General features: G+C 49.6%; 1 protein-coding gene across 1 annotated transcript in view; it reads left to right on the forward strand.

Moving 5' to 3' along the window:
* Nucleotides 1-16,401, forward strand: part of kdf1a (keratinocyte differentiation factor 1a) — a 19,502-nt gene extending 3,101 nt beyond the window's left edge. Inside the window, exons 2-5 of the mRNA XM_041212250.1 lie at nt 11,055-11,261; nt 11,304-12,227; nt 13,709-13,783; nt 14,428-16,401. Of these exons, the coding sequence (XP_041068184.1) occupies nt 11,055-11,261; nt 11,304-12,227; nt 13,709-13,783; nt 14,428-14,504 (1,283 nt within the window). The 3' untranslated portion in view covers nt 14,505-16,401. The remainder of the gene's footprint in view (nt 1-11,054; nt 11,262-11,303; nt 12,228-13,708; nt 13,784-14,427) is intronic.
* The last annotated feature ends 3,319 nt before the right edge of the window (nt 16,402-19,720 follow it).

A 19,720-nucleotide genomic window follows, 5' to 3' on the forward strand; every position in this document is an offset into this window, starting at 1 on the left:
CACTGTCACCCCCCCCCCCCCCCCCCCCCCCCCCCCCCCCCCCCCCCCCCCCCCCCCCCCCCCCCCCCCCCCCCCCCCCCCCCCCCCCCCCCCCCCCCCCCCCCCCCCCCCCCCCCCCCCCCCCCCCCCCCCCCCCCCCCCCCCCCCCCCCCCCCCCCCCCCCCCACCGGCTGGCCTCACCCCCCACCAGCCCCCCCCACCTCCCTGCTGGCCTCGCCCTCCCCAGCACCCCCCCCCCCCCCCCCACCGGCTGGCCTCGCACCCCCCCCCGGCCCTCGCTCCCCCTCTCCTTCCTCTCGCTCCCCCTCTCCTTCCTCTCGCTCCCACTCCCCGTCTTCCCCCCTCCCTCTGTCCTCCCCCTCCCTCTGTCCTCCCCCTCCCTCTGTCCTCCCCCTCCCTCTGTCCTCCTCCTGTCCTCCCCCTCCCCTCCCTCTGTCTTCCCCGTTCCTCCACCCTCTCCCCCACCCCCTCGTTCCCCCACTCCACTTTGTTCCCCTCTCTTCACCCGCCCTCCCCCTCGTTCCCCCACCCCACCCCCACCTTGTTCACCCCCCCTTTACCCGCCCTCCCTCATCCCCCCCCCGCCCTCCTTGCCCTCCCTTCCAAAACCACGATAGGTTTCCCTTTGCTTTTACCTTTCTTCCCACCAGCCTCCATGTTCAATAGATCATTTTCTACTTCCAGCGTCATATCTGCACCAAACGCATATCCTTTAGGGAAGGAAATCTGTCTTCCTTACCTGGACTGGCCTACGTGTGACTCCAGACCCACAGCAATGTGGTTGACTCTTAACTGCCCTCTGAAATGGCCTAGCTAGCCAATCAGTTAAAGGGCAATTAGGGATAGGCAACAAATGCTGGCCTTGCCACATCCAATTAAAGAATAAAAAAATGAAAAAAACATATCCTCCCCTCCCCTTCCCGCTCATCATTCTGAAGGGACTGTTCCTTTTGTGATTACCTGGTCCACTCCTCAGTCACCTCGAACACCCCAACAACCCCTCCCCTTTCCATGCAAATGCAGAAAATGTAACACCTACCCTTTTAATTGCTCTCTCCTCACTGTCCAAAGCCCCAAACACTCCTTCCTGGTGAAGCAGCGATTTATGTGTAATTCTTTCAATCTAGTCTACTGTATTCGCTATTCACAATGTGGTCTGCTCTACACTGGGGAGACCAAATGCAGAGTGGCTGATTGGTTTGCCTAACACCTCTGTTCAGTCCGTAAACATGACCCCAAGCTTCCAGTGACCTGTCAGTTTAATTGTCCACCTTGCTCTCATGCTGACATCTGTCCTTGGCCTGCTGCATTGTTTCAGTGAGGCTCAATGCAATCTTGAGGAACAGCATCTCATCTTTCAGCAAGGCACTTTATACCCTTCCAGGCTCAACATTGAATTCAATGATTTCAGACCTTAATCTCGGCCCCATTTTGTTTCTTTTTCTTCACGTTTTTTGGTTTTGCTCTCATTTTTGCTTGCAGTCAGCAGCACGCCTGCTCTAGGCACATCTTTTGTTAAAAGCAAAATACTGTGGATGCTGGAAATCTGAAACAAAAACAGAAAATGCTGGGAAATGCTGGTCTAATAGCATCTGTGGAAAGAGAAGCAGGGTTAACATTTTGTGTCCATATGACTTCTTCAGAGCGTCTTTTGTTCTTCTGTTTCTTCTTTGTTTTTTTCCTTTGTTTCTTTTCTTGCCCCATCACCATTCTATTTGGCCCTGCAAGATTAACTCCTCTGCCATTCAGTCTCTCTTGACTTTCATCCTATCACAGACCTTCCTTTTATCCTTCTTTCACTTGGCCCTTGTTCTGAACCTACTTCATCTCTAACTTTTCCTAGTTCTGATAACTCATAACCTGAAATGTTAATTCTGTTTCTCTCTCCACAGATGCTGCTTAACTTGCTGAGTATTTCCAGCATTTTCTGTTTTTATTCCTGATTTCTTGTGAATCCACCATTAGTGCCTCTCTGTCTTTTTACCTTTCTTTCCTCATTTTAAGGTGCTCCTTAAAACCTACATCTTTGCCACTCCCAATAAGTTTCTTGTATTTGGTGGCCGCTTTTTGGTATAGAGTGCGTGGGATGCTTTTCTACAGTAAAGGTGTTATGGAAATGAAAATAGTTGTTGAATGAGAAGCTGATTTGCTGCAGTGAGAGAATAACTTCCCTTTGTGTTTTCAAAACTTAGTGTTAGTAAAATAACAAGAGTGAGTAACACTTGATTGCCCAGAATATGGATTTAAGTTTTAAGCAAACTGCATTCACATTAGTCATCAGAAACTGGTTTAGTAACAAATGTTTGCAATTGTAGAATCAAAGAACCTTACAGCACAGAAAGAGGCCATTCAGCCCATAATACCTGTGCCAGCTCTTTGAAGCTGCCCATTCTAGTTCTACACCCTTGTTTTTTTTCCCCCTCATAACCCTGAAAACTATTTCACTTTTAAGTGCATATCCAATTGCCTTTTGAAATTTCCTTTGGAATTTGCTTCCACCACCCTTTCAAGTCCAGATAGCAATTACCCTTTCTGTGAAAACATTTCTCCTCATTTCCCCTCCAGTTCTTTTGCTAATTATTTTAAATCTATGACCTCTGGTTACTGATCCATTTGCCAACGGAAACGGTTTCTCCCTGTTTGCTCAATCAAAACCACTCTGTAGACCTCCCCTTAACCTTCTCTGCTGTAAGGAGAACAATCCCAGCTTGTCCTTCACGTTACTGAAGTCCCTCATCCTAGGTATCATCCTGATGAACCTCCTCCACCATGTCCAAGACCACGGCATGCTTCCTAAAGTCCGGTGTCCAGAATTGTACAAAATACTGCAGCTGAGGTCAAACCAGTAAATTTTGTGCGATTTCTCAATTGCCTTGTTAGCTTGCGCTACCATCTTCAGAGATTTGCGAATAGATGAAAAGACTGGGCTATGTGAGAGTGCTTTGCTGTTCAGCGAGTGTGCACCTGGGGTGCTAGGGACGGGGAGCTGTTATGCTCCACAGATTGGCACAGCCACTGGGTAACCCAGTAACCCCTCAAAAAACAGGGTAAGCAATCCTGCCACTGGGATCACTGCCCCGTTACCACCAACCCACCCTCATCCCATCGCTGCCTCCCTGTCTAGGCCTTTCCCTCTGCCCCCTCACCCCTTGTCAGGAGTATCTCCATGGGCATTTCCCACCCCCCCCCCCCCCCCCCCCCCCCCCCCCCCCCCCCCCCCCCCCCCCCCCCCCCCCCCCCCCCCCCCCCCCCCCCCCCCCCCCCCCCCCCCCCCCCCCCCCCCCCCCCCCCCCCCCCCCCCCCCCCCCCCCCCCCCCCCCCCCCACCCCCAACTCTGCCCCATCACTTCCTCCTTACCCTACCCTGGAGCATGAAACCTCACAGAAACTGCCCATTTGTTTGATTTTTGTCACCGTGCTGTCTGCACTTTGCTCTGATTTTCCCTTCCCTGTAGAACTGGTTTGCTTCCAGTCACTTAAAGTGGCAATGTGGAGGGTGTGATTGATGTGAGGTCCACCTGGGGTAATCTGTTAGTGTGGGGGTTTCTGCCACTTTTCTGGGTTCTTGAGTGCTATTTCTGTACCTGTGTTCTTTCTAGAAGAGTGATGAACCCTCCAAAAGTTTCATTATGGACAAGGGTTGGAATTTGGTGGGTGGTAGGGATCCTCTAACAGCAGCAGGCTTCTCATTGATTGATTGTTTAACATGGGGGTGGATAGTTGGTATCTGTAACAGCCTCAGTGTCTGGAGTACAAGTGCATTGCAGCTTCTGTTTATGGGGTTCAAGTGTGTAAGTGCCACCGTGTCTTACCTCACCCATCATCCCTGTGCTTGCTGATCTATATTGGCTTCTGAATAAGCAACATCATAATTTTAAAATTTTCATCCATGCAAAAAAAAATCCCTCCATGGCCTCGCTGCTTATCTCTGTAATCTCCTCCAGTACTACAATCCTACAAGGGAGGAGCATGCGAGAGGAGGACCCTGGGACAGGCAGTCAGCAGCACTTAGAGGATCTAGTCTGTACTCAAGTAGGAGTGAGGGTAAAATAAAAGCAAAGGTCCATATTCTATTTAGTTAAGATATGTCTGGGGAGCTCAGTCCCGTGATTTGCACATCCTGTGCTACGTGGGAAATCCTAGACGCTCTTGGCAGTCTGGATGACCATGTGTGCAGGCAATGCCGCTGACTGGAACAACTCGAGCTCCGGATTTTGGAGCATGAGTCGCAGCTGGGACCAGGCAGGTAGTGAGGGAAGCCCCCCGAGTGCATCTCACTTGTAAGCTGCATTTCGGCCTTGGAACACGGTGAGAGTGACGGTTCCCCTGTGGAGGCCAACCAAGGCACTGTGGGTGGTCCAGCTGCTTAGATGGTGGTGGGGAGGAAGAAGTACGGAAGGGCAATAGTGGTAGGGGATTCATTAGCGAGGGGAGTAGACAGGCACTTCTGCAGCCTTAGACATGACTCCAGGATGGTATGTTGCCTCCTGGGTGCCAGGATCAAGGATGTCACGGAGTGGCTGCAGGGCATTCTGAAGGGAGAGGGTGAACAGCCAGAGGTCGTGGTCCATATTGGGACCAATGCCATAGGAAGAAAGAGAAATGAGGTCCTGCAAGCAGACTTTTGGGAGTTAGGTAGGAAACTGAAAAGTCGGACATCAAAGGTAGTAATCTCCGAATTACTCCCGGTGAGTATAGGAACAAAAGGATAGAGAAGATGAATGTGTGGCTAGAGAGATGGTGCAGGAAGGAGGGCTTTAGATTCCTGTGGCATTGGGACCATTTCTGGGGGAGGTGAGGCCTGTACAAGTTGGATGGGTTACATCTGAACAGGAATGGGACCAACATCCTCGCGGGGAGACTTTCTGATGCTGTTGGGGCGGATTTAAACTAAATTGACGGCGGCGGGGGGCAGGATCCTGAAAAGTAGTTCCGAGGGGAGAGAAACGGAGATGGAATTAGAAGTTAAAACACTAGTAAGTGAGTCTGGAAGGCATTGGAAACGTAGGCTGGATAAGAAAGAAGTAAGTTTAGCAAGGTTAAATGGAATATATTTTAATGCAAGGAGCTTGAGGATAAGACAGATAAGCTGAGGGCACAGATAGGCACATGAGAATATGATATCATAGCTATGACTGAGACTTGGCAAAAAGGGCAGGATTGGCAGCTCAACATTCCTGGTTATAGGATATTCAGATGAGATAGAGAAGAGGATAGAATTGGAAAGGGGGTCGCAATATTGATCAAGGAATAAATTATAGCAGTGAGAAGGGATGATATTTTGGAAGGATCATCAAATGAGGCCATATGGGTAGAAGTAAAAAACACAAAAGGGGAGAACAGGGTGTGTACTATAGGTCCCCAAACAGTCAGGGAGAGATAGAGGATCAAATATGTAATCAAATTTCAGAGAAGTGTAAGAATAATAGGGCAGTAATAGGGGATTTTTAACTACCCAAGTATTAACTGGGATAGTTTTAGTGTGCAAGGTAGGGAGGGAGCAACATTCTTAAGTTGCATCCAGGAGAACTTTTTTTAGCCAGTTCTAGAAAGCCCAAAAAGGGAGGGGGCAGTTCTGGACCTAATATTCGGAAATGAGCCCGGGTAGGTGGAAGGTGTATCAGTAGGGGAGCATTTTGGAGGTAGTGAGCATAACTCAGTTAGATTTAGGATAGTTATGGAAAAGGATAAGGTTGGGCTGGGAATAAATGTTCTAAACTGGGGAAAGGCTAATTTTACCAAGATGAGATATGATTTGATCCAAGTGGACTGTGAGCAGCTAATTGTAGATAAAACTGTGTCAGAGCAGTGGGAAGCATTCAAGGAGGAAATGGTGAGAGTACAGGCCAAATATGTTCCCATAAAGACAAAGGGGGGGACCAAGTCCGGAGAACCCTGGATGTCAAGGGACATAAAGGTTAGGATTAAGAGAAAAAGAGAAGCTTATGGCAGATACTAAAGGCTCAGTATGGCAGAGTTCCTAGAGGAGTATAAGAATTGCAGGGGGAACTTAAAAAGGGAATCAGGAAAGCTAAGTGCATGAGAAAGCATTGGTGGGTAGAATAAAGGAAAACCCAAAGGGGTTTTTAAATATATAAAGAGCAAGAGAATAACAAGGGAAAGAGTAGGGCCAATTAGGGGCCATAGAGGTAATGTGCGTGTGGACCTGGAAGATGTGGGTACAGTTCTGAATGAATACTTTGCATCGGTCTTCACAATGGAAAAGAACGACGCAGGTATAGACATCAGGGTGGAGGATTGTGAAATATTAGAGCAAATTAACATAGAGAGGGGTGGTACTAGTGGGTTTAGCTGCCTTAAAAGTGGATAAATCCGCAGGCCCGGATGAGATGTATCCCAGGTTCCTGAGGGAGGCAAGGGAAGAGATATCAGGGGCCCTGGCAGTAACTTTCAAATCCTCTCTGGCCACAGGTGAGGTGCCAGAGGACTGGAGGACTCTTAACGTTGTCCTATTATTAAAAAAGGGAGGAAGGGATAGACCAGACAATTACAGGTCAGTCAGTCTAACCTTGATGGTGGGGAAGTTACTAGAAAGAATTCTGAGGGACAGAATATATCTGCACTTGGAGAGACACGGATTAATCAGGGATAGTCAGCACGGATTTGTTAAGGGAAGGTCGTGTTTGACAAATTTGATTGAATTTTTTGAGGAGGTAATCAGGAGTGTTGATGAGAGTAATGCATTTGATGTGGTCTACCTGGACTTTAGCAAGGCTTTTGATAAGGTTCCTCATGGCAAACTGGTCAAGAAAGTAAGAGCCCATGGGATCCAAGGCAAAGTGGCATGTTGGAGCCAAAATTGGCTGAGAGGCAGGAAGCAGAGGGCGATGGTAGAGGGATGTTTCTGTGACTGGAAGCCTGTTTCCAGTGGTGTTCTGCAGGGCTCGGTGCTGGGGCCCTTGCTGTTTGTGGTGTACATAAATGATTAAATGTATGGGGTATGATCAAGAAGTTTGTGGATGACACGAAAATTGGTAGGGTGGTAAATTGTGAGGAAGAAAGCCGTAAACTGCAGGAGAATATCAAAGGACTGGTCAGGTGGGCAGAGCAGTGACAAATGGGATTGAACCCAGAAAAGTGTGAGGTGATGCACTTGTGGAGAGCTAATAAGGCAAGGGATTACACTATGAATGGTAGGATCCTGGAAAGTACTGAAGATCAGAGGGTGTGCATGTCCACAGATCCCTAAAGGTAGCAGGACAGGTAGATAAGAAGACATATGGGATACCTGACTTTATTAGCTGAGGCGAAGAATACAAGAGCAGGGAGTTTATGCTGGAACTGTATAAAACGCTGGTTTGGTCATAACTGTAGTACTGTGTGCAGTTCTGGTCACCACATTATAGGAAGGATGTGATTGTACTGGAGAGGGTGCAGAGGAGATTTACCAGGATGTTCCCTGGGCTGAAGGATCTGAGCTATAAGGAAAGATTGGATAGGCTGGAGTTGTTTTCCTTGGAGCATAGAAGGTTGAGAGGGGACCTGATAGAGGTGTATAAGATTATGAAGGGCATAGATAGGGTGGATAGGAAGGCACTTTTTCCATTAGTAGAAGGGTCAATAACCAGGGGGCAGAGATTTAAGGTAATGATAAGAGGGGAGTTGAGAAATTTTTTCACCCAGAAGGTGATGGGAGTCTGTAACTGACTTCCTGAAAGGGTGGTTGAGTCAGAGAAACTCATAACATTTAAGAAGTGTTTAGACACTTGCTTTGCCATAGCCTCCAGGGCTATAGGCCAAGCGCTGGAAGATGGGATTCATGTAGTCAGATCTTTGTTGATTGGCATGGACACAATAGATCTAATGGCCTCCTTCTGTGCTGTAAACGTCTATGAGGTTAAGATATCTGCACTCCTCAAATTCTGGCCTTTTGTTGCATCCCCCAATTTTAATCGCTCCATTATTAGTGGCCATGCCTTCAGCTGCCCTAAGCTCTGGGATTTCCTCCCTAAACCCCTCCGCCTTTCTAACTTTTTTTTAGACACTCTTAAAACCAACCTCCTGACTAAGCTTTTGTTCATCTGTTCTAATTTGGCTTGGTGTCAAATTTTGCCTGATGCTCCTGTGAAGTATTCTGGGTTGCAGTCCGTTCTACACTGGGGAGATCAGAAGCAGATTGGATGATTGCTTTCCTGAGCATCTCCCTTCAGTCTGCAGCATAACCTGAGCTTCGGGCTGCTTGCCATTTTATTTCTCCATCCCTGTCGTGCTCTGATCTCTCTCCTCAGCTTCCTATACTGTTCTTATGGAATTCAATGCAAGCTCACAAAACTGCACTCCATCTTTTGATTGGGAAGTTTACAACCTTGTAGACTCAACTTAAAATTCCACAACTTCAGATTATAACCATGCTCCCATTTTCTTGGTTGTTGCTGCCGTTTTGGCGTTCACAGCTCCTCTAGACCTAAATTAGTTTTTTTTTTTACTTTCCCATTACCACTCTCTTTTGCTTTGAACCACCATCCCTTTTGCCATTTAATCAATCCTGCCCCCACCCTATCATAGATTGTTCCTTTTGTTCTTTCTTTACCTCCCCTTCCAGCAACCACCCCATCTTTCCCTGCTTCTGTACTTACTTATAAACTATTAATTTTCTATTTTGCTTTTAGACACTGTTTGTACAGCACAGAAATAAGTCATTTGGCCCAACACCACCTTTATCTTATCAAACCCCTTCATAAACACTAGCATGGACCTGCAGTAGCTTCCTCCCACCCGACTTCACCTCACCTTATCCCTCTATTCCTTTCTCCCTCATGTTTACTCTAGCTTCTTAAATGCATTTTTTCTATTCTCTTTGACTTCTCATGGTAGTGAGTTCCACATTCAAACCGCTCTCAGGGTAAAGAGATTTCTCAGAATTCACTATAGAATTTATTAGTGATGATCACATATATAACCTCTAATCTTGTTCTCACCCAAGTGGAAACATTTTCTCTACGCCTACCCTATCAAACCCTTCCATTAGTTTAAAGACTTCCATCAGGGTCACCCCTTCACCTTCTTGTTTCTAGAGAAATGAGCCCTAAACTGTTTGTTCTTCTTTGATAGGTATAAGACTCGGTTCTGGAATAATTCTTGTAAAGTTTTTTGTATTTTCTTCAGTGCATCTATATCTTGTTATAATGCGGAGGCCAGAACTGTGCACAGTGCGCCAAATGTGACCTGACCAATATTCTATCTTTAACACAACTTCTCTGCCTTTTAATTCTATCCCTCTAGAAATTAACCCAGTGCATTGCTTGCCTAATTTATGACTATTAAATTGTGTCCCCACATTGTGATTTGTGCACCTATACCCCAGATCCCTGTTTATTTGCCCCATTTAGACACTTATTTAGTAAGGAGTATGTGGCCTCCTTATTATTACTATTAAAATGTGCCACCTCAGATTAACTGTATTGAAGTTCATTTGCTGATAATGTGCCCATTCTGCTTGTTGATTAATATCTTCCTTTATTTTGTCATAGTCCTCCTCTATATTAATTACACCTCCAAATTGGTGTCATCCACAAATTTTAAATTGTGTTTAAGATTCCTGAGTCCAAAATGTTTATGTAAGTAGTGAACAACAATGGTCCCAGCACCAGTTCATGTGCAATACCACTGCCCACCTTTTGCCAGTCTGAGTAACTACCTTCAGCCTGACTCAGTTTTCTGTTTTGTAGCCAGCTTGCTATCCGTTTTACCACTAGAACCTAACTTCACATGTTCTGACCTTAGCCATAAGCCTACTATGCAGTACCTTATCAAAGGCCTTTTGGAAATCCAAATATAATGGGCCAGAACTTCCAAGGAATGGCAATCAGTCAGACTGCCAACCCACTCCTTTTTACTTACTTTACTCGGGAGCTGCTCATTTCTCACCCCACCTTCCGACTTGGGCCTGGTGAACAGCAGCAGCTCCAGACTCCTTCCAGTCTAAAGCAACTGCATTGGGGGAAGTGAAGCCATGTCCCCTTTTTATGGCACTAGCTACCATAAAGTGGTAAGTTTAAATGTCCCAGTCACTTTGAGAAGCCAGGGAGTAGGTAATTGTGTAAGGTGGGTGGGTAGGTAAGATGGGTTGGGTGGTCAGGGGGGTTGTGAGGGTGGTCAGGGTTTGGGAAGGTGGGGGGCGGAGGGTAGTTGAGGAGTGGGGTGGTAGTCAGGGATCCAGCAGGTCCCTGGTCAGTACCATAGTTACCAAGCAGTTAATCCTTCTAACTTTTCCTCGGCAACTATTATGCCAAGAGAGTCGGAACCATCCAAAGTTTCCAATTTAAATTCAATGGTTCCCAGTGCAGGGTAATTGTATATCGGAAGTTTGAACTTCCCAGTCAATTCCCATACTTACGTGGGGTCGTACGGGTGTGTGGATATGGGGTAGCGGGGGGAATCCCCAGCGCTTCTTCTGGGTACCTCCCAGGTACAACCTTCTGGAGGTCGGAAGTTCTGGGCCATTACATCTACTGCATTGCCCTTGTCCACTTCTGTTACTTCAAAGAATTCAATATGGGTGGGACATGCGTGCCTTCACTTTTGAAATATTCACTGACTATTCTTAAGTTGTGTTGATCTATTTTAATAACCGCCCTTGCAGTCAGTTGCAACAGTTGACTTAAAAGCAGGAGCACCTCGTACTCTGGAGTGGCTCCACAGACCTCACCCTACAATTCATGCCTGGGTCCTGTATGTCACATTCGGAACGGACCATCTGTCTGACTCTGTGCAGCAGCTCACAGCGCTTGCAGGGTCGTCCCTCTTCCCTCTCACCACCCCCCCCCCCCCCCCCCCGGGATCTACCCCTCGTCTCCCCCTGATGCTGCTGCTGCTCCCTTTGCCCCAATTTGATGCCCAGAGCCCTGCAAATGTCCCCAGGTGCCCCACACCCCCCCCCCCCTCCCCACACACACACACACACACACACACACATGTTATTGCCTGCCCTTTGGTAATATCCCTGGCTTCTGTCCCCCCATCCACCCCACCCCACCCCAGCCCACTGTGAGGTGCAAGCCGTGCCGAGTGAAGTTTCTCCCCTCTGCCCCACAGGTCCTTCGGTCCAAGCCATGCAAGGAACCCGGCGGAAAGCTGCTGCCCGGCCTGCGGCCGAGCCCAGGCTGGTGAAAAGCCCGGCCCTGCCGCCCGTCTCGGTGGACTCGCTCAGCCTGGAGGTGGACGGAGGCTCGGCGCCGGAAAGCCGACGGGGCGAGAGGAAGGACGGCGGGCCGCCGGCGCGAAGCCACCGCCGCGGAGCGGGTCGCGGCGGCGGCGGCGGCGGGGGGAGGAGGAGGGAGGGGGAGGAGGAGGAGGAGGAGGCGGGGGACTCCTCCGCCGGGAGTAACTCGGAAAGCGCCGGGTTCCTCCCGGGCGAGGCCGAGGCCGAAGCCGCGGCGACGGACGCCAGTGGGTGCGAGTGGGGTGGGCTGGCCGCCTGTGCCCCCTGGCAGGCGGTGAAAGCGGTTCTGTGCTGCGTGGTGACCTGCGGGGTGTGCGGGGCGGAGGCCGGGGCCGGGGCCTACACCCCGTGCGCCGGGGCCGCGGAGTCGCCGACGACAGGCGCCAAGGAGGCGGAGAGCAACACTCTGAGGTACGTGGAAAACCCGGCGCTCGGGGTGGCCCTGAACTCGGAGCCCGGCCCCCCGCGCAAGGCCGGCCTCGCGGGCAACAGCTTCAACTACTACGACGTCAAGCTGCGGGGCCAGCGGGTGGTCTGGAAGAACCACCCCGGCCGGGGCCTGCCCGCCGACCCGTGCCGGCGGGACGCCCGCCCCGGCTCCCCCCGCTCGGAGAGCCCCGGCAGCGCCTCGCCCGCCTCCCGCGAGCGCCTGTCGGAAGAGTTCCCCTCCTTCCTGGAGGAGGACCTGGGGAACAGCGAGCTGAACGTGTCCATGTCCAGCGCCGAGCTGGACGAGTACATCAACCGGAAGCTGCTGGAGCTGTTCAGCATCCACCAGATCGACATGCTGGCCCAGTGCACCTCGGACACCACCTTCATCAGCAAGAGCAGCGAGATCAGTGAGCTCATCGACAGCATCACCAAGGACTACAAGATCAACGAGAAGGACGCCGAGTGCCGCATCGTGACCGGGATCGTCCGCATCAGCACCCGCAAGCCCAAGAGGAACAAGAAGCGGTGGCAGGAAGAGCCCGGCGAGGAAAGGTTGGTCACTCTGACCTCTGCTGACCCCAGACCTCAGGCAGAGACGATTTTACCCAGTGAAGGTGAGGCAGCTGTGCTAGGGGATGTGCTGGGGCTGCACTGGGAGGGACAGGTGATGTACTGTAGCACTGGGGGGTGGGGTGGGGGGGCGGGGTACACATTATGTACTGGAGCTGCACTGGGGGGTGGGGGGACACATGATGTACTGGAGCTGCACTGGGGGGGGGGTGGGGGGGACAGATGATGTACTGGAGCTGCACTGGGGGCTGGGGGGGACAAGTGATGTACTGGAGCTGCACTGGGGGGTGGGGGGGGACAGATGATGTACTGGAGCTGCACTGGGGGCTGGGGGGGACAAGTGATGTACTGGAGCTGCACTGGGGGCTGGGGGGGACAAGTGATGTACTGGAGCTGCACTGGGGGGGATAAGTGATGTACTGGAGCTGCACTGGGGGGTGGGGGGGACAAGTGATGTGCTGTGGCTGCACTGGGAGGACAAGTGATGTACTGGACCTGCACTGTGGGGGGACAAGTGATGTTCTGGAGCTGCACTGGGGGGGACAAGTGATGTACTGGAGCTGCACTAGGGGTGGGGGTCAAGTGATGTACTGGAGCTGCACTGGGGGAAAGTGATGTGCTGTGGCTCCACTGGGAGGGGGACAAATGATGTGCTGTGGCTGCACTGGGGGGGGACAAGTGATGTACTGGAGCTGCACTGGGGGGAGACAAGTGATGTGCTGTGGCTGCACTGGGGGGGACAAGTGATGTACCGGACCTGCACTGGGTGGGGGAACAAGTGATGTACTGGAGCTGCACTGGGGGGAGACAAGTGATGTGCTGTGGCTGGACTGGGGGGGACAAGTGATGTACCGGACCTGCACTGGGTGGGGGAACAAGTGATGTACTGGAGCTGCACTGGGGGGAGACAAGTGATGTGCTGTGGCTGCACTGGGGGGGACAAGTGATGTACCGGACCTGCACTGGGTGGGGGAACAAGTGATGTACTGGAGCTGCACTGGGGGGAGACAAGTGATGTGCTGTGGCTGGACTGGGGGGGACAAGTGATGTACCGGACCTGCACTGGGTGGGGGAACAAGTGATGTACTGGAGCTGCACTGGGAGGACAGGTGATGTACTGGAGTTGCACTGGGAGGACAAGTGATGTGCTGAAGTTGCACTGGGGGGGACGAGTGATGTGCTGGAGCTGCACTGGGACAGCTGGTGTGTGGTTTGGCTCCACAGGGGTGGGCAGGGGAGGGGGTGGCAGACACACTGCACCTGCACTGGGGGGAGTGGGAATGAGCTGCAGTGGCGGATGACAGGGATCTGCTGTGGTCCACTTTTGGGGGGGTGGTGGCAGGGATGGGTTGCAGCTCCTCTGGAGTTGAACTGGGTGCTTGGGCTACGCTGGTTGTTTCAGTGTGCCTGGGTTCTGTGTGGGGGCTGCTGTTTACCTGCAGCTGGAGAGAGAGGTGTTATTTGAGGTTTGGCTGGAATATGTTGTGATTGCAACACCGTGATTTCTGATTTTATTTCTGTTTAGAGCTTAACCTGGAGATTTCGGTTGTGGACCCGCTCGATTTGAAAGCTAGACAAATGCATGGCCTGCCTTCTCCAGGTAAATCCCAGATACGGTTGAAGTGGGGGAACTGAACTCCTCAAAGCTGAATTCCACACACGCAATTTTCTAATTTGGGCTCGACGATGTTATTTCAACGAGGAGTCCTATTCCTCATCACTGCCCAGACTGCAGGGTTTGTGCATCTGCAGGAGTGAGTGGGCAGGAAGCTGCTTTTCACCTCATTTTTGAAGATGTTTTGTTAATTATGCTGCCCTCTTTTTTTTTTCCTGTCCTTTTCTCTTTCAGTCCCTATGTCTGGGCCTCTGCCCCCCACTGCCTCTGCTTTCTGCCCCCAGCCCCTCCTCTTTCTGCCCCCAGCCCCTCCTCTTTCCACATCCCCTCTCTCTGCCCCCAACCCCCACCTCATGCTGCTCTTGCTCTGCACCCCCACCCCCCCAACCCCTAGTGTGGAGAGCTGTCATCTCTTATTACCCTCTACTCTCTGCAGTCTGTGTACTGGTCAATGTCCTGCCACTGTTCTGAGTTGTTGCTCCAGATTTGCTGTGAGCCCCTCCCCCCATGATTTTTGTTCCAACCCCTTGTGGGCATGAACCCCACCCCACCCACACATCCCAACCCCAGGGCACAGACCTCCATTGAGATACTGATACTCACTCTTTCCTCTCTCTCTCTCTCGCCAGATTTGCGAAAAGACGATTCTCTTCAGGATACGGAGACTGATTCATCAGGAGCACCACTGCTCAAAGTCTATCTCTAAGGTCGGAGAGCAAGGCCCGCCCACGTTAAGAATCGGACTGGGAGTTGGGGGATGTGGGTCTGGAATGGTCGCTGCATGGTCGGACACTCTGGGTCTGAAGGAAAGTTTGGAGTGCAATCGGCTCTTGTTCACTGTGAAGCTGTTTTGCCCCACCCCCTGCACCCGGGGATTTGCTCTGGTTCTGAGTTCAGTCTCCAATATCCGAGCATGGTGCTGTTAGCCGGAGGGGTGGCCAATCTCCCTCCAATCTGCTCCACACCCCCGCCCCACTGCAGATGAGGAGAGCCCCAGCTCAGTGCTGAGGGTCAGTGAGGTGGGGGGCTTATCACAGCCCATTGGGTGCCAACGAGATAGGAGCTGCTGTAAATAAGGAACTGGTCACAGGTTCCCTCTCCAGGTTGGGTGTTGTCTTAATACTGGGGAGGATTGGTGTGCGGGAGTGGAGGTTGTACAGTTACTTTAACTGCATATTTTGTACATTATTTTGCGTCACTGAACCAGATGGTGAATTGTGGTGAGAAACATTGATTTTAATAAGTTGCCTTTCATATTAAAGCAAAAATTGGAACCTTGTCTGCAATCTGAAAATTGCTTCGATCCCCAAGCCCCCCCTTCCTCCCCCAAACCACTATCTTGAACCCCAGTGACACCCCATTTCAATTTCCCCCTCACATAGTCTCCATTCTGGAGAGTACCTAGGTAAGTCACCTGATGCAGAATTCCATTGGCCGAATCTTCCCAACTGTGAGGCCTCAGAAAATATTGAGTGTAAGCGGCGCCTGTAGGACCACGGTGTTTGGAGCTGCACTGTCAGGATAGAATAGGGTCTGAAACTGACTGGAGTCAGCAACTTGCTGAACACCACAGATCAGGAGAGGGGTCCATCCTCCAACTGGGCTGAGGCCATTAATCTAACCTTGGGGGCAACACCACTGGCTTCAAGCTGCTCCCGAATCCTCCTCCTCCTCCACCTTGTCCCCTGCCATGTTGTGAGGGCAGGATTGGGCTTAGCTGCGATGCCCTATATAGTCCAATATCCTGTGTAGCCACACTCAGGTGGACTGGCCACTAGGATAAATCACTAGATGGTGACTGGAAAGTTTGTGTTGCAAGGGATGTGAAACTATCCTGGGAGGGGGATGGGGCAGAGGAGCCCTGTGGTTGACCAAGTGGTGCTGCCTCTCGGTGCAGACAGGTAGTGCTGTAAATCTATAGTGAGCCACTCTGCCCATCAAAACCATTCCTGCTGGTATGTTAACTGATTGAAGCCTTCCCTCTGGTGCTTTAACCCATTGAGGCCTCTTTCCTCCGGTACGTTGACCCACTGAGGCCTGTTTCTTCTGGTATGTTAACCCATTGAAGCCCTTCCCTCCGGTATGATAACCCTCAAAACCCTTCTCCCTGATACATTAATCCATCTGTGCTGTAAACTGTGTGGGACACTTGAGAAACAAATTTCTGCTTTCACCATCTTCTAATCCTATTTCTGTAGGGTTTTTAAATCCACTTAGTTTTTAATTCTTTTACCTAATGGTTTACATGAAGAGGTGCTTCTGTTTTGTGCTTTCAATTGAGAACCTCGTCTAAGCTGGACTTTGCTGTGAACCCAGTTTTAGTGAATGTAGCAGAAACCAGTCTGGAAAGTTTGCCGATATTGGAACAGGGTCAGGGAAAGTAAAATGTAAACTCAACAGCGCCGCCACTTATGGAAAGGTGTAATTACAGCATGACTATTTACCTGTATAGTTTTCACTATAAATGGACCGAGGGATTTATAGTGGGAAAGGTTGACGAGATGGGTGTAGATGTAAAATTTAAAAAAAAATAAATAGTGGTCACTTTTTTTTAAAAAAATTCCTTTTTTGTAAAATCTACTTTTCACTCATTTTGATTGATCTGCCTTATTCTGACTTGGCTGCATTACATTTAATATTCCATTTAAATTGGTCCCTTTTAACCACCTTGTCTACATCTCAGTCTTCTCAAATCTTTCATACTACTTCCACTGCTAGCAGGATATATACATTAACAACCAATGGAATTGTTTGTATTATTGTTCATTTGTTCCAAATCTCCCAGTTTGGCAGCGCCTCGTACCCTGTGTGCCTCAATACTTCCATTGCCCTTGGCAACACATCTTCATTTTCATATCTCAGCATAGTCTCACCCAACAAACTCTAACTGTATCCTCAGCCCACACCTTGCACTCTCTTTCTCCATTCAGCAAAGATTCTCTGCAGCCACTTAAGTCCAGGGCCACAGTCTCAACTCATTCTTATTGTTATTTTGTCCCCACATTCATAGAATTTGGTCTGTTGTTGAGCATGTATTCCTCGTGTCCTGCATCCACCCCCCTTCCGCTCCCCCCCTCCCCTCCTCCCTTTCCCTCCTCCCCCCACTCCCCATCTCCCTCCTTCCTCCTCACTGATGCTGTATGGAGAAGAATATGGATCAATCCTGCCTGCAAGTATAGGTGGAAGAGGGGTGCTGGGGGTCCCATGAGAATAAGTGAATGAGATGTGGTTATGGTTTGCTAATTATGGCAGGATTGGATGAGGTGGAGTCGCCCATAGACAGGGCATGGTTTGTGGGTGAGTAGTGGTGTAAGGGCCATGAAGAATTCTAGGTAGCGATGAAATTGGAGAGCAAGTCTGTGGGGACAACAGGCATTGTTCCTGAGTGACAGGCTGCTTATCCTTCTGATGGCTGATGTTAGTGGGTTATTGCTAACAACTCTTTGCTGGAAACTGCAGCGTTTGTTTAATGATTACCAAAGGAAGTAATCAAAGTTGTTTTTTTCCCACTGTTTGAAGTTCAATGGTATGCGGGTGACAGATTAACCCAAGGCCACAGTAATGAGTTCGAACTTTCAACACTGGTTACACATGGGTCAATGTAGCGAGCACAGAGCAACAGATGATGTAAAAATAGCCTCCTGTAAATAACAATCACAGGACAAAATGTCAATTCATGGCCCATGTTATGGTCATTCAGGCCTGGAGAAAAATTGGAATGTTTCTATATGAAACTTATGCAAGGTTCTCATAGTGGGAACCCAGACACTAGCAATCTGTTAGGAATAGAATGCAACCAAAACCTTGTTCTTCAATTGTCAATGTTTGCTTGTGGGCTTCAGGTCCTAAACTAAATGGATCCTTCCAGGAGTAGTTTTGTTAATCAACCTCAATTTTCCCCAATGCTTAATGGCTAAAGGTTCCACTTGGTGTGGCCTGAGTTGTACAGAGTACAGAGCAGGGATTCCAGTTTCAGTTCATTATCTACAATTAACTGACCTGATCCAGGATGCAGCAGTTGATCTCAGCACACATAGGTGAGGAAGGATTCCTGCTCCTGAGCTTTAAGGATGTTTGTAGGTGGTGGGCTCAGTTACACTGCATGGTCAAATACCCTATCCAAGTTCACTGCAGTTAAGTGAAATGTCACAGATGGGCTTGTACTGGAAACATTCCTGCAGCCCAGTAGTGGTGACCATTAACTGTCATCAATCGTTGTTTAAAAACCCATCTGGTTCACAAATGTCCTATAGAGAAGGAAATCTGCCATCCTTACCTGGTTGGCCTGTGACTCCGGACCCACAGCAATATAGTTGACGCTTATTTGCCCTCTGAAATAGCTGAGCAAGCCACTCAGTTAAAGGGCAATTAGGGATGGGTAACAAGTGCTTGGCTATGCCAGTGACGCCCACGTCCCATGAAAGAATAATAAAAAAATACTTTTTCATCTGCTGTGACCATTTACATTGACCAGCCCTACAAACTAGGAGCAAGAGTAGGCCGCTGGGTCCCTTAATCATGCTCCCCTATTCAATAAGATCACAGTTGATCTGATTTTAATTTCTACTTCACATTCCTGCCTACCCCTGACAGCCTTTCATCCCCTTGTTTATCAAGAATCTAGCTACCTCTGCATTAAAGATATTCAAAACCTGCCTACACCGCCTTTTGAGGAAGAGAATTCCAAAGACTCACGACCCTCAAAGAAAAGGTTTTTCCTCATGTCTTAAATGGACGACCCCTTATTTTTAAACAGTTCTAGGTTCTCCCACTAGGGGAAACATCTTCTCCACAATCACCATGTCAAGACCCCTCAGGATCTTATGTCTCAAGCAAGCCATCTCTTACTCTTCTAAAACCCAATAGATAAAAAGCCCAGCCTCTCCAGCCTTTCCTCAAGACTACCTGCCTATGCCAGGTATTAGTCTAGAAAACCTTCTCTGAACTGCTTACTGAGGTTGAGAGGTGATAGGGAGGTGGAGCTGAGAGTTGTCTGTGTACAAGCAAAACTTGATGTGCTTTCGGATGATGTCACTGAGGGCAGCATGTCGATAGGAAATAGAGGGGGCTATGAATTGGTGCTTGAGTTAATAGTGCAGGAGCAGGAAGAGGAGCCATTGCAGAAGATTCTTTGGCTGTGGCTGGACAGATAGGAATAGAACAGGTGAGGGCAGTTTCTAGTCGACTGGATAATGGAGGCTGTGAGGGAGAAGTATTTTAGGAGGATGGCATGGTCAACATGTCAAAGGCTGCAGGCAGGTCGAGAGGATGAGGAGGGATAGTTATGATGGTCTGTCACATAGGACATCATTTATAACTTTAAATGGACTTGCTGTGGCAGGGGTAAACATCTGGAGGAATTCAAACATGAAGCTTTGGGAAAGGTGGGCACAAATTTGGGAGGTGACAGCAGGTTCACGAGCAAAGGCAGGTTGGAAAGGAGAATAGGTGTTCAAGGAGGGTGTGATGTTGGCAGATTTGAATGGAAGAGGGACAGTACATGGGGGGGCGGGCAGCGAGGGGCTGTCAGGACTTGTGGGGAGTAGGTTTGGTCTCAAGGACAAGGTGTGTTTCAAGAGGGCATGATTGGAGATGGAAGAGACACTACGGAAAGGTATGGTTTAGGGCTAGTGCATGGTAGAATAGAGAGGTTTGCCTTAGTGCATATGGGAAAGGAAAGGAAGCAACAGAAGATCTCAATTTTAGTGACAAAGAAGTCCATAAAATCCTTGTACTTATTGGAGGTGGCAGAGGGATCAGGGATTAATCTTTGCATTCCAAGATGATCCTGCAGCAGTGAGTAGTTTTACCAGGAGAGTAGAACCTGATAATGCTTTTGTGGTCTAGCCAGATCTGGAAGGAAGGAAGTAGGTGGAAGTGATTGGAGATGGCCCCATCTGTAACATGGTGGAAGTAGAGGCC

This window comes from Carcharodon carcharias, chromosome 19 (genome assembly GCF_017639515.1).
Source record: "Carcharodon carcharias isolate sCarCar2 chromosome 19, sCarCar2.pri, whole genome shotgun sequence".
NCBI lineage: Eukaryota > Metazoa > Chordata > Chondrichthyes > Lamniformes > Lamnidae > Carcharodon > Carcharodon carcharias.